Genomic DNA, 15,404 nt, shown 5'->3' on the forward strand with positions numbered 1-15,404 from the left:
CCGGATATCATCACCTTTTGTTTTCTTCATATTGACTCTCCGTCCTCTGGACTCCAAGCCACTTTTCCACAGAAGAAACTTATCAGTGAGCTCATCAAGGGACTCAGCAGCGATCACCAGGTCGTCAGCATAGAGTAACTCCCAAGGTGCACCGGTTAAATCACGGGATAAGGCTTCCGGTACGATGACAAAAAGAAATGGACTGAGGACGGATCCTTGATGCACGCCAACGTTGACATTATTTTGGACTTCAAAAATCTAATCGGTTCATCTGCAAGTTATGATGATGATTGTTATTTATTGGATAATTCCAATAAATTCTGCAAACATTCAACCACTAGTTCCTGAGATACCATGCTAAGGATAATCTCAGATGCGCAGATGTACAGACAAATGTTCACAGAATCGTAAATATTTGATTAGTTATTTAGTTTATTAGAGTTTACTTTGGAGCAGCCAGTTGTGAATTAACGTGATACATTTACATGTTTGATGGGGTTATTGACTAATGTTAAGAGGCTGGCTTGCAAGATTATGCATTGAGTGGATCACAAGACCTTAGACATTCAAAAGTGGATTTTTTTTTTTTGGCCTTTGAAAATGTAAATATGAAAATTAAAAAAAAAATCTTTTAAAAGCAGTGAGGGTAACAATCATCATGTAGGTGTAACACTTGAGGCTTGGCAAATGAGGGACTGGGAGACAGACTTGCAACAGCACAAGGTGCATTTATTCACTACTTACTTTTGCTTTTCCAGCAACTTGGTGCATATGGTGCTGGGTTGCTCAGCGCTCTCTGTCTGGTTACTGGCTTCTTTCTGCAAGGACACAAGAGACAAACACGTACAAATTGCCAGTAATCATACACGGGTGAAACTCATTATGCGTTACCTGCTGGTTCTTCCTGACTCCTTGCCGCCCACAGCTAACGCTCAATCATGCTCTTGCTGCCTGACTCAGGCTGGGGAGCCATCCAGCTTGCAGCTGACACCCCCACCACCACCACAATCTGTGCCCCTGGCCTGTGGACCACCTCAAGCTTAAAGGGTTGAAGAGCCAGATACCAACGAGTAATCTGTGCGGTGGAGCCACTGGAGCGGGGCAGGGTTGGAACGGAGAGTGAAGGGGCATCCTAGCAAGTAGTAATAGGGAGTGATGTGGGTAGTAAATTAAGCACTTGATCTCATGGTGTAAATTCCTGTAGCCGAGTCCCTGTTATATAGTTAGGATTGTCATTCTTGGGCCTGGAGCAAATTCTCCTGGGTTAGGTGACTCACTGTGTGGAGTTTTGCTCTCGGGTCAAGAACATGCTGAATTTCGCTTTTACTAGTAGGTCTTTTTTTTTTTTTCTTCCCCCCCCCCCAATTTTCCCTAATGATGTCCAAGACACCATGAGACTTGCAACCATACAATAAATCAAATGGGAAGAACCCTATGGGGACTTGCAGGACCTCTGGTACTGTAAATAAGAGGGGCCGTTTGTCCCAATTTCTGGTTTCATCCTGTATTAACTTCTGAATCATTTTTAAGTGTTCAATTAAACTGTTTGACGAGGCTGTCAGTTTGTGGATGGTAAACACTGGTACAAATCGATTTAGTACCCAACAATTCATATCGTCCGCGACATGTGCACGACAGGAATATTGTGCTTTGATAGTTAGGATCTCTCTTGAAATCCTGACTTGGGAGATAACGTGGAAGAGCGCTTCTGTAACGCTGCATGGAAATGTTGTATAGAGGCACTGCTTCTGGTTATCGCATTGCATAGTCCACCAAGATTAACATGAAGCAGTTCCCTCCTGCAGATCAGTCCAATGGCTCAACGAGATCCATACCAATTTTTTTGGAAGGGATCTTAATCTATGGCACTGGGCAGCATGGTGGTGTACTGGTTAGCACGGTCTCCTCACAGCAAGAAGGTTCTGGGTTCAAGCCCAGCAGCCGACGAGGGCCTTTCTGTGTGCAGTTTGCACATTCTCCTCGTGTCTGCATGGGTTTCCTCCAGGTGCTCCAGTTTCCCCCACAGTTCAAAGACATGCAGTTAGGTTAACATGGGGCAGCCATGGTCTGAGGTTGGGTTGAAGTGCCCTCAGGCACCTAACCCCCAACTGCTCACCGGGTGCTGTAGCATAGCTGCCCACTGCTCTGGGTGTGTGTGTGCTCATTGCTCGCACGTGTGTGTTTTCACTGTTTCAGACGGGCTAAATTCAGAGGAGGAATTCCTCTGTGTGCTTGAGTGTATGCGTGGCAAAGGCAGCTGCTGCTGCTTCTTTTCGGTGACCGGCAGATTCCCCAGCTGATGTTTGCAACACGCCGTGCACCACCTATGAACATCACTGTGAATGCCCAGCCAATAGAAGCAGGTCATGAGGTGGTTCAGTATCTTATCCTGACCTAAATGCCTTGCCATAGGCTTATGACAAGCCACGTGAAATAAGTTTCTTACGGCTCTTTGGGACCAGCAGCTGGGTCATTTCCTCTCCTGTTTGAGGTTATATTGAGTGGTGCAGAACACTATCTTTTAATAACTAAAAAATGCAGGTAGTAGATTGCAATGTTCAGCTGGCGGTTTTTGACCATCAGTTACTCTCACTTGGTCAAAAGCGTGTCTCGGGCTTCGTCTTGCGATTGCTCCAACAGGAAATCCCTTTAAAGAGTGGTGGGGCAGAGCACTCCTTATCCTCCGTTTTCCTGACATGGAGCTGACGCAGAAGGTCCTGGGATGGCTTCCCCAGATAACACTGCAGTGGAATCCCCTCAAGTTTCATTGCAACAGGACCCATCCACAAATAAATGCTTTCCTAAAACTTTAAACCCCAGCCAATTTGTCCCCAAGCTTAGTGGATGGGTGAGGCAAGGACTAACCACGGTCTCCACACTATGCTTTTTGCCCCTAAATTGGATAGGGTCGAGTACCAGCAGGTATTCATGAACATCCCTGTCTACACCTCACCTTCACCACTTGTGCCACCCAATGACTGGTGTTGAATCAGGCTTTGATGAATTGTGGTCTGATTGCAGCCTGAGTCCACCAAGTCCTGATGTACCCCCTTGAATACTCACTGCTGCTCTGTATGCTCCAGCTCAATCTGGTGAAGCCCGAGGTGCACCAGGAATGCGGATCAGAATCACTGCCTCCTAAAGGTGATGCTGATCCCAGAAATGCCCAGCTTTCCTGCCATGCTTACAGATCTGCTGGGGCTTTGTCTTGGTTTTGGTGAGCATGGGTGATTCCACCTGTGGGGAGGGAGGGAGTGAGAGAGCAAGAGAGAGTTGGTGGCAGCATTGGCACAAGGGGCGGTGAGGAAACATGGGGAGGGGCACTGGTGGACTTCGGTAGAATTGGCCGAATAGGGGAGGGGCGAGAAGAGACCAAAGTGTAAAAAAAAAAAAAAAAGGGAGAGAGAAAAACACCACCAAATGATCCTCTAATAAGCCAGACTGCCTCCTCTGCAAATGCTGTGTAGTGGCAGTTGACCCAGGCTGCTCTTGCTGGCAACTGGTTGATGAGGTCATCAGTGTTGCACTCTTCTCTCCGCAGCCACTGGTGATTGGTGCCTTGGGCAAAAGTCGCCCTCCCTGAAGACCAATGCGCGAAAGCGCTGGCAATGGTGATTGGGGGGGGCGACCCATTGCAGTATGGCTCGCTTCAGGTCTGAATATTCCAGCAGGTTGGAGGCTGGGAGTTTGTTGAGCTGCGAGCTAGGCTTCCCCTGACAGGAGCAGCAATAGACAGATTGGCAATGAGCACAGTTCTACAAAGTCCTCAAGGTCATCCTGCGGACCTATCATAAGCAAAATGACATAGGCTGGAGCCACAGCTTCCATGGGAACGGCAGGTGGAGTACCCAGTGGCTGGACCAGGCCCCAGATCACCTGCTGGTCCTCCACCTGGGACTGGGGCTGAGCCGAGAGGCACTGCTCCTGTTCTTCCCTCAGGGTGACAAGGGTCTGATGTTGGGTTTGGTGGATGCTGATGAAGGTCTGGAGGATCTCTGCGACTGGCACAGACTCCATGATGGCATTTTCTCTTTGAGTCCCAGGTTTTGGCACCTGTGTAACACTTTTTTGAGGCTCGTGAGATGACTTTGCATATACTCTTATGATTTATACCTTGTATAAATACATTAATGAACTTTACTCTGTGTCTTAGGCAAACACAGTGGGATCCTCCTAGCTGGGATGGAGTTGGGGAAGAGGCCAATGTGGAACATGAGGCTGAGATGGATTTGGGGACACCAACATATGATGAAAATCCCTCAAAGGTATTAATTAGATCCTGTTCTCCTTTACCATGTACCAAATCTTATGTTTCTCTCAAGGAAAATGTTTTAAGTACTTTATTTTTAAAGGACTGTAAATTGTTCTGGAGTTCTCTTCAGGGTTTGAGGTTTTCCAGAGCCCTGTGGTAAATTGAAGATGCTGCACAATGTAATGGGCAACAGCTGGGACTTGTCCCCAGAGAGTATCCTCAGAGAGACAAGACTTCTTTTTTTTTTTTTTTTTCTTTTAAAGCAAAAAGACATGTTTTAACTGCTTTACTTTGCCCCAAGCTTAATAAAAAGGCACTGGTTTGACTTTGCACTGTACATCTTTGTTAGCATTTTATAAAGCTTTAGGAATTATTTTTGAAGGCCATTGAGGGCTTGTCATGCCACATCTATCACATCCCTGTTCTTTACAGACCGCTGTGCAGTGAAGATTGAAGTTGTTTGCTCCTTCTGGCTCTACTTATTGTTTTAGATCTGCTTCCCAGAAAGTCTTTTATTTTAGCTGTTTGAAACTCTGTTTAAACACAGACCCCATCTGTCTATATTTTTACATTTTTGACATGAAGAAATAATGTGACACGTCATAAAATATGGCACCTTGATGTATGTTTACAGTTCTCCACCAAGACAGCTGAGGCTGACACCTCCAGTGAGCTTGCAAAGAAAAGCAAAGAGGTCTTCCGCAAAGAGGTATACCACTTACTCATGCGTACAGTAGTACATGCTTTGTGCTATTATGTTTTCCGTTCCTTACCTTTCTGCCTTTTTCTCCCCCCACCCCCCCACTGTATACCTAGATGTCACAGTTTATTGTACAATGCCTTAATCCTTACCGAAAGCCTGACTGCAAACTGGGCCGCATTAGCAACACTGAAGATTTCAAACATCTTGCCAGGAAGGTAAGGACTTTTGTTTGGGGTTGTTTTTGGGTGTGTGGGTTTTTATATTTTATATATAAAATTTTATTTTTTTTTTAAGTTGGTTAGGTAGGCAGGGCGGCACGGTGGTGTAGTGGTTAGCGCTGTCGCCTCACAGCAAGAAGGTCCGGGTTCGAGCCCCGTGGCCGGCGAGGGCCTTTCTGTGCGGAGTTTGCATGTTCTCCCCGTGTCCGCATGGGTTTCCTCCGGGTGCTCCGGTTTCCCCCACAGTCCAAAGACATGCAGGTTAGGTTAACTGGTGACTCTAAATTGACCGTAGGTGTGAATGTGAGTGTGAATGGTTGTCTGTGTCTATGTGTCAGCCCTGTGATGACCTGGTGACTTGTCCAGGGTGTACCCCGCCTTTTGCCCGTAGTCAGCTGGGATAGGCTCCAGCTTGCCTGCGACCCTGTAGAACAGGATAAAGCGGCTAGAGATAATGAGATGAGATGAGTTGGGTAGGTATTTGAGGTGGGGGGGGTCTGAAATAAACCAATAAGAAAAAAAAAACAATACTTTTCATTCATGATAAGTACACTGTATGTGTTCTAGGGGATCAGAACAAATTTAAATGATTTGAAATGGGCTATCATTTGAATGTTCTTAATACAATATGTGTAAATAATTTTTAAAAAAATTATTTCATGGTTTTAGATCACATTCTACATTTAGCCCTTATTGATATACCTATCAAAACATATTTGGGCCATATAACCATTTCCTGTTTTATAGAATAATTGGGAAATGCCAGCCAATGGCTAAAGGTTGTACTTTTTTTTTTTTTTTTTTCCTTCCTGTTTCTGTCACAGACACTATATGCACAATAACATCGGGTGCATTGGAAAATCCTAGGAAATTATCAGTAAAGTTTTTTTTTCTTTTTTTTTCTCCAGTTTAAAACCAGTTATTAGACAAACATGTATGTAAAAGCCACAAGTGGAATATGTTGGATCAGGAACGCTTGTTTTTCATAGCCAGGTGCTGTGTTTATGGTCAAAGCTATGTGTAAATATACACATCAATCCGAGCAATTATTTTGACACAACCTGCATTTTGCATTGTATGGTTTGTACACAGAGTTTGCACACTATTTATAGATGAAGTCCACACCTTGCAGCTGGTACACATGGTCACAGTGTAAGGTTACACCATTAGTACGATTCTATTACCTATGGACCTCTGGTAATTCGCAATTACCCCCGCACCTCTGTGTTATTGTGTGGCGCATTCGGACGGGATAAGCAAAAGTCTGTAATTCACTGAATTTACAGACATTGTGACCGGATGTGTCGTAAGTTCACAGCATCCTGTTTCGTCTTGTAGACAGTAGAGATGGGATTTATGGCTCTTTGATGGGATCCGCATCTTTGTGATCCGTTCTTTGAAAAGAGCCGTTCAAAAGACTGGCAAGAACACAAGATTATTTTAATAGGAAAAAACAAACTATTAATGCAAAAAATATATTATTATTAGAAAAAATAGATACAACTAGACAAACAGATAAATAAATAAAATACACAAAAATAGAACAAACAAAATGACGATAGAATAAATTAAATGAACGTCCGTGCAAAGTAGTTTTCCCACAATATTATCATTAATATCACACAACAACATTTTAAACTATATACAAAACAATTTGAACTATTAGGCAAACAGATAAAACTTGAATAAATAAAAGGCAAATGCTGTTTAGCCTACTTCTTGTCCTTGGGCAAAAGCTTTTTCATCTGAAACACAGTACAGAAAAAGAACGACAGAAAGAACGGCTCCCCCAGCTCGAGACTCGGTTCTCATCGTTCATGCCTAGGAGCCGTTCAAAAGAATCGGTTCGTTCACGAACGTCACAACACTAGTAGACAGGAGTTCAAAATGCTTATCTGGTTCAAATACGGGATAGGCCTACTACCACTTGCCCCTGAAATGCTGTTTATCAAAATTTCGCCCGTATCCTCCATTATTCACTCCAGAAAAGTACAAGAGACGCGCGTTTAATAATTACAAACACAGACATGCGCATTCACACGGGACTTGTATTACCACTGGACGTCTGTGTTTTGCCGAAACACAGTAGGTAATTCGCGGCGGAATTATTACTTGGCAAATTACGGACATGGCGCATTCGCACGGGACTAAGAACTCAGACATTTTCTGCGATTATTCCGAATTACCAGAGGTCCACAGGTAATACTTATCCCGTGCGAATAGGACTATTGTCTATTGGTAGCTGTTTAACATTAGATTATGATCATCTACTGTCATCATTCTGAAACTGTCCCTAAACATTCTGCATTTTTGATGACGTTTGAGGACTTATTTTCATCAGCAGAACTTTTGCATGTGTATGTTTACAGTTGACTCATGGAGTGATGAACAAGGAGCTCAAATCCTGCAAAAACCCCGAGGACCTGGAGTGCAACGAGAACGTAAAACACAAGACCAAGGAATACATTAAGAAATACATGCAGAAGTTTGGAGCTGTTTACCGGCCCAAGGAGGACGCCGATGTGGAGTAGCCTCCTTCCTCTCAGTGCCGCAGGTATCGAGCAGCGACTCTCTGGGGACTCTCGTGTCGAGTAATGGCGTTAGAGACTCTGGGGACTCTTAGTCCATCTGTTTTTATAGTGACTCTCTGACCGTGTCCTTACTGCTGCTCTGAAAGTCCTGCTCCTGCACTGGGACAAGATAATCATTCGAAAAATCTTGCAGTCAGCAAGCAGAGAACCGTGCTGAAAACGCACAAAAATAGGGTGCTACACAGACTTTCCCTGAGATAACATGAATGCTTTTAGCCTTTTCCCACGACCTCTCTGCACTACGGTTTCAACTTCATGTTCGCTCACAGGACCCGCAACAGCTCTTTCATTAGACGGCTGGTGAGAACATAGAAACTGGGAGTTCATTCCATTTCCTTCGTTATCTGCTTTCATGTGTTGCCAGGTGCCCCAGTTCATGTTTGAATGGTCTCTGTCAGTGGTGGCTTCTTTTACCAGTCTTTATCGAAGGAGACAGGCGTTTCCTTACCAGCTGTTAATCAGAACAGAACGACCAGACGAAGGGGAAGCCGAGCCTGTCGGGTTGAGGTGGGACTGCTGAAGTTTGTGATTTTTCTTTTCTGTTTTTTTTTTCTTTGTTTTTTGGTTGTTTTTTCTCCAGATCAAGGGCGGTCTCAGGCTATCAGAAGTTTGTGCCCATCTTTACTCAGAGCGTCAAGTGTGGCTTTACTGCCCGGTTCGTGCAGCACAGCTGAGGATCTTGGGACATTCCGTTTAGCTGCATTTTTAATAACTTTTTAGTGAAATGAAGTGTGAAGGACGTTTGTTAATGTACCCATTCACTCTAAGGCACCCTTGGCCACTTTTATTCTCCTCACAGCAGAGGCATGTAGCATTTGTTGTTTTATCAACTTGTTTCTCGCTGTTTTACATTAACTCTCATTAACTGTTGCTCTTTTATTAAGGTTCAGACAGGTAAATGTGAAGCCCTCCAATCGTGTTCTCACTTTTTTTCTCTCATGTTCAATATCATCAGGGTTCTTGTACAATAATGACATTAACTCCTCCCACTTCTTTTAAGTTGCATTAATCCCCCCACCCCTCCAACAACATGTATTATATTGCTTTATATGTGAATATATTGAGAAATAGTTTTTTGAAATCCTTTAAATAAGCAGAGATGTTGTAAACGGACTGTGGAGATCGTGGTTTATTGTGTAAATATGTGAATACCAAACTAACAAATAAAGTCAGTCTTCAGTCCAGCCAGCAGCTCTAGTTCTCCCATAGCAACCAGGATCTTTTCCCACATCTCTGTGTTGGGTTTAAAGGGGTGTGTGGGTGGTGTATTTTTTATTTTTTTTGGGTGTGTCATTTATTCCTCTCTCCCTTCTTATTTCTTTATCTATTAAGACATTTTTTTTATGTATAAAATGGAGTCCCACTCCACTGTAAGTACTGTGCAAGCACATTGTCATACTGAGTGTAAAGAACATTTTAAAATAAACTGTTTTGTAAAAATAAGTCACGCGTACTTGTGGTTTCCCGTTTCGCAGTTGCTTTGAACATGCTTCATGTGTCATGCCATAGCTGCCTGTTGTGTTTAATATGAACATTTTAGAGCAGTACCATAATGCCCTAAACATCAGAGCACTTTGAAGCCTGTGCTGTTGCTCGCTTCCTAAAGCACCGCTATGGTGTGAGCGACATTAGCATGCAGGAACACAGCAGATGTCTGGCTCCAGTAACGGCAGAATCAAAGTGATTCACTGTTTTCATTAGAGACTCTGAGACTGGGATGAATATAGCTCAGCCTTTACTTCTGTGCCTTCTTAGCAGTGAGCCCCCCTCCCATTCCTCCTTCTCCAGTGCCGGGCATTCCAGCAGTGCTGCTCCAGACCACAGTTAAGCAGCTCCATCTGGAGAATGTGGAGGCATGCAAAGGCGCCCAGAGCTGAGGCGCTTCTCACATCCTGCTTAACAGAGCAGCCTAAGAAATCATTAACAGATTCGAGAGGGAGAAAAGGTGCTAGGAGCTACAGTGTTGCATGAAAGTACCAGCTCCTAAGCACCAGCTGGGCCTACAGCACTCATGCTCCACCTTTGGATAGCGGGTTTTAATTTCCTGCATGCACCAGGTTGTGTGTACACAACCTGGTCAACAATGATGTAGTGTATTGATACAAGAATAATAACTGAAATCCCATAAGGCATTTTGGACTAGAGAGTAACTGCTTTGCTAAAACAAGGTGGAGAAAGGAGTGTAGCTTCAAAAGAGCTAACTTCTGACGTCGGCGAGAGAACATGAGGCATGGTTGCTGTTGTAATTATTTAGGGCTCGTTATATTGCATAGGTGATGGATTTGCGTGCCATTAATTTTTGTCTTATCGCTGATTTCACACAACTCAAAAGAAATGCCATGCAAGGATCTAAAAACTACTATAAAATTGCAGGTTTTTGTAATGTAAAAATTGAAATCAAGGTGAATCATGTCAGATCTTTCTCTACCTTAAATGTGATCTACCAACCAACAAAATTCAACAGAAAAAAAACTTTTAGTTAAAAAAAAAAACAAGTAAAAACTTACAATAAAGCATCTTTTGCTTGTAATACTGCAATCAAATCAATCTTTTTGGAAAAGAGTGCCAACTTTGCACATTTTGATAGAGCTCTTATTCCACTCTTCCTTGCAAAAATGACTCAGGTCTATCAAATTATGATGGGATATCCTGTACACAGCCCTCTTCAAGTCCTTCGCAGGCTTTTGATAGGATTTAGATCTGGGTTCTGACTGGGCCGTGACAAAAAAAAAGCATCTTCTGATGCTATTTGTTTGTTGACCTTGAGTTTTGTAGTTTGGGGCTGATATCATGCCCTTTTTTAAAAATTTTATTTATTTTTTAAACTATTTTAGTTTTGTTCCAAAATACAGATATTTGGAGCTGTCCTTGAGTCCCTCGATCTTCACTAGAGCCCCAGTTCCAGCTGAAGAGAAGCAACCTCATAGCACGATACTGCCACCACCATGCTTCACCATAAGTTTGGTGTTCTTTGGGTGATTATAATTTAGACTAGAATTATGCCCAAAAACTTCTACCTGGGTTTCATTAAACTATAACATTTTGCCACATAGTTTGGGGTGACTCAGGTGGGTTTGAAATGTTATTTTTTATTTTCGTCAGAAAGAGCGTCCATCTTGCCACCCTATCCCATAGCCCAGACATGAACAGTATGAGACTGTCACATGCAGTGTGCAAATACTTGCCAGATATTCCTGAAGCTCTTTTGATAACTTAAATCTGTTGATTATCTGTTAATTATCTTCACATTAAGGTAATTAATAGTATGCATAACTATAATCTTTGTATTTAGTTACGGCTACAATAGGATCAAAATTTATTCTACGAATGTCAAATTTAGCTAGTAAATTTTTCTTTCATAGGAAAAATCTTTCTTTGTTAGCATGGAAGGATCTAATCCCACTGAGTAGTTTCTATATCCACTTCTTTTGAGTGTACTACTTGGTTTTAATAACTTGTTTGTTTGCTGTACACAAACATGGCAATAAGTTCTTGTGTTAATGGACCAGACTCCACTTTTGGATCATTAATCCCTTCTGACTGAGAATGACCTGTATGCATGGTTTGGCTTCTGGCACATCCATACAGTTTTAAATACAATACCTACAATTAAAAACAGTTTGTTTTTATTGTATTTATTTAATTCCTGGGCTCCCATCTGTAACAGAGAGTGATGTTGCGTTCCATTAATACATGTTTACAATAGATTATTAGATTCTAATAGAATAGATGAGCCAAAATAATTGAGGATCTTTTTTAATGGGCCCCGACTTGTTACAAGTATGAATAGGTGGACCTCAAAGCAGAAATCATCGGCCTAATCCGGGACGGTGACGAGTCTGCATACAGACGGGAGGTTGAACGGCTTGTCTGGTGGTGCGGTCAGAACAATCTGGAGCTGAACACGCTCAAAACTGTGGAGATGACAGTGGACTTTAGGAGGACCCCCCCCACTCTGCTGCCCATCACCAACAACACTGTGACTGCCGTTGAAAGCTTCAGGTTTCTGGGTTCCACAATCTCTCAGAACTTGAAGTGGGAGACAAACACGGTCACTATCATCAAAAAGGCTCAGCAGAGGTTGTACTATCTGCGCCAGCTCAGGAAGCTCAACCTGCCTAAGGCGCTGCTGACACAATTCTACAACCCTGATTCCAAAAAAGTTGGGACAAAGTACAAATTATAAATAAAAACGGAATGCAATAATTTACAAATCTCAAAAAACTGATATTGTATTCACAATAGAACATAGACAACATATCAAATGTTGAAAGTGAGACATTTTGAAATTTCATGCCAAATATTGGCTCATTTGAAATTTCATGACAGCAACACATCTCAAAAAAGTTGGGACAGGGGCAATAAGAGGCTGGAAAAGTTAAAGGTACAAAAAAGGAACAGCTGGAGGACCAAATTGCAACTCATTAGGTCAATTGGCAATAGGTCATTAACATGACTGGGTATAAAAAGAGCATCTTGGAGTGGCAGTGGCTCTCAGAAGTAAAGATGGGAAGAGGATCACCAATCCCCTAATTCTGCACCGACAAATAGTGGAGCAATATCAGAAAGGAGTTTGACAGTGTAAAATTGCAAAGAGTTTGAAGATATCATCTACAGTGCATAATATCATCAAAAGATTCAGAGAATCTGGAAGAATCTCTGTGCGTAAGGGTCAAGGCCGGAAAACCATACTGGGTGCCCGTGATCTTCGGGCCCTTAGACGGCACTGCATCACATACAGGCATGCTTCTGTATTGGAAATCACAAAATGGGCTCAGGAATATTTCCAGAGAACATTATCTGTGAACACAATTCACCGTGCCATCCGCCGTTGCCAGCTAAAACTCTATAGTTCAAAGAAGAAGCCGTATCTAAACATGATCCAGAAGCGCAGACGTCTTCTCTGGGCCAAGGCTCATTTAAAATGGACTGTGGCAAAGTGGAAAACTGTTCTGTGGTCAGACGAATCAAAATTTGAAGTTCTTTATGGAAATCAGGGACGCCGTGTCATTCGGACTAAAGAGGAGAAGGACGACCCAAGTTGTTATCAGCACTCAGTTCAGAAGCCTGCATCTCTGATGGTATGGGGTTGCATTAGTGCGTGTGGCATGAGCAGCTTACACATCTGGAAAGACACCATCAATGCTGAAAGGTATATCCAGGTTCTAGAGCAACATATGCTCCCATCCAGACGACGTCTCTTTCAGGGAAGACCTTGCATTTTCCAACATGACAATGCCAAACCACATACTGCATCAATTACAGCATCATGGCTGTGTAGAAGAAGGGTCCGGGTACTGAACTGGCCAGCCTGCAGTCCAGATCTTTCACCCATCGGAAACATTTGGTGCATCATAAAATGGAAGATACGACAAAAAAGACCTAAGACAGTTGAGCAACTAGAATCCTACATTAGACAAGAATGGGTTAACATTCCTATCCCTAAACTTGAACAACTTGTCTTCTCAGTCCCCAGACGTTTACAGACTGTTGTAAAGAGAAAAGGGGATGTCTCACAGTGGTAAACATGGCCTTGTCCCAACTTTTTTGAGATGTGGTGTTGTCATGAAATTTAAAATCACCTAATTTTTCTCTTTAAATGATACATTTTCTCAGTTTAAACATTTGATATGTCATCTATGTTCGAATTTTGAAACTTCCACATCATTGCATTCAGTTTTTATTTACAATTTGTACTTTGTCCCAACTTTTTTGGAATCGGGGTTGTACTCTGCCATCATTCAGTCTGTTCTTTACTCTTCCATCACTGTTTGGTTTGGATCGGTCACCAAACAGGAGAACAGACTGCAATGGACAATAAGGTCTGCAGAGAAAATTACTGGTGTCAACCTGCCCTCCATCCAAGACTTATACTTGTCCATAGTCAGGAAACGGGCAGGTAACATCTCTGCGGACCCATCACACCCTGGTCACAAACTGTTTAAACTTCTCCCCTCAGGGAGGCGATATAGATCACTGTGTGCAAAAACAACCAGACACAAGAACAGTTTCTTCCCTCAGGCTGTCTCTGTGATGAACAGCTAAAATCCAGATTCATATATCAGTAATATCACTTGCAAAATATCTGCACACTCATACTGTCATTCTGTGCTCACTGTTACTTATATTTATACTTATTTATATTTACTATTTCATCTTTGCACTATGCACCATATTGCACCAAAAGGGAAATCCTTTCTGTGATGAACAGCTAAAATCCAGATTCATATATCAGTAATATCACTTGTAAAATATCTAAGCACTTATACCGTCATTCTGTGCACACTGTATACTTTATTTATTTAACTATTCCATACTTGACTTACCTGGATTACTTTGCACTATGCACCTATTTTTGTTGTTGTTTGCTTGTTTGTTTTGTGTATACGCTTTTTTATCTGTTTTGTACTATGAGAGCCAAGTGACCCAGAGTCAAATTCCTCGTGTGTGTCCACATACCTGGCAATAAAAGTGTTTCTGATTCTGAAAAGGTTGAGAACCCCTGATCTATGCCACGCCACGTATATATCAGGGTCTCGGGGAAGCTGTAGCCGATCCCAGTGGACTTTGGGTGAGAAATGGGGTATACCCTGGGCAGGTCACCAAACTATTGCAGGGCTAACACAAAGACGAACCACCATTCACACTCCCATTTACACCTATGGGCACTTTAGAGTAGCCAGTTTCTCATCCACATGTCTTTGGACTGTGGGAGGAAACCAGAGTGAGAGTGGAGTTGTTCGTTAATACATTTAAAAATTGTAACTGTTGGCAAGTCATTGTGGTATATGAAGAATAAAACACTGAGATGTACTGTTTAAAGTGCCATTCCACCATTGGATGTATTCTTTGGCATAAAATACAATATATTTTATGACAACATGACTAGACAGAGAAATCTTTTAGCTTCAAAATGATATATCAAACATAATTTTTTGACAACGACAAGTATATTAATTTTGCGACCAAAGTCACCTACCCTTTTAATATCCGCGCGGTAGTGAAACGTGATGTCATCGGCAGGTTCCCCTTCTTATGTACCACGTCACATGTGACGTGGCACAGATTATCAGCAATGGCGGATAGAACGCGATTTCCACTTGTCGATTGCTGTGCCGATATTCACCATCGACCGTCTCCTTTGGGCATCACTTGCTATTTTCCTTCGCTTCTTTTCCGAAGCTGACAATCGCGTTCTATCCGCCATTGCTGATAATCTGTGCCACGTCACACGTGACGTGGTACACAAGAAGGGGAACCTGCCGATGACATCACATTTCACTACCGCGCGGAAATTAAAAGGGTAGGTGACTTTGGTCGCAAAATTAATATGCTTGTCGTTGTCAAAAAATTGTTTGATATATCATTTTGAAGGCGGCACGGTGGTGTAGTGGTTAGCGCTGTCGCCTCACAGCAAGAAGGTCCTGGGTTCAAGCCCCGGGGCTGGCGAGGGCCTTTCTGTGCGGAGTTTGCATGTTCTCCCCGTGTCAGCGTGGGTTTCCTCCGGGTGCTCCGGTTTCCCCCACAGTCCAAAGACATGCAGGTTAGGTTAACTGGTGACTCTAAATTGACCGTAGGTGTGAATGTGAGTGTGAATGGTTGTCTATGTGTCAGCCCTGTGATGACCTGGCGACTTGTCC

The 15,404-nt window shown here is 42.8% G+C and overlaps 1 protein-coding gene across 2 annotated transcripts in view; it reads left to right on the plus strand.

Annotated features, from left to right (window-relative positions):
- The window catches only part of setd2 (SET domain containing 2, histone lysine methyltransferase), a 70,277-nt gene extending 61,070 nt beyond the window's left edge, over positions 1–9,207 (plus strand). For both annotated transcript variants that reach the window (XM_060921744.1, XM_060921745.1), the window contains exons 19-22: positions 4,154–4,265; positions 4,887–4,961; positions 5,069–5,170; positions 7,543–9,207. In XM_060921744.1, coding sequence (XP_060777727.1) covers positions 4,154–4,265; positions 4,887–4,961; positions 5,069–5,170; positions 7,543–7,704 — 451 coding nt within the window. In that variant the 3' untranslated portion in view covers positions 7,705–9,207. The remainder of the gene's footprint in view (positions 1–4,153; positions 4,266–4,886; positions 4,962–5,068; positions 5,171–7,542) is intronic.
- The last annotated feature ends 6,197 nt before the right edge of the window (positions 9,208–15,404 follow it).

The sequence above is a fragment of the Neoarius graeffei genome, chromosome 5 (genome assembly GCF_027579695.1).
Source record: "Neoarius graeffei isolate fNeoGra1 chromosome 5, fNeoGra1.pri, whole genome shotgun sequence".
In the NCBI taxonomy this organism is placed as follows: domain Eukaryota; kingdom Metazoa; phylum Chordata; class Actinopteri; order Siluriformes; family Ariidae; genus Neoarius; species Neoarius graeffei.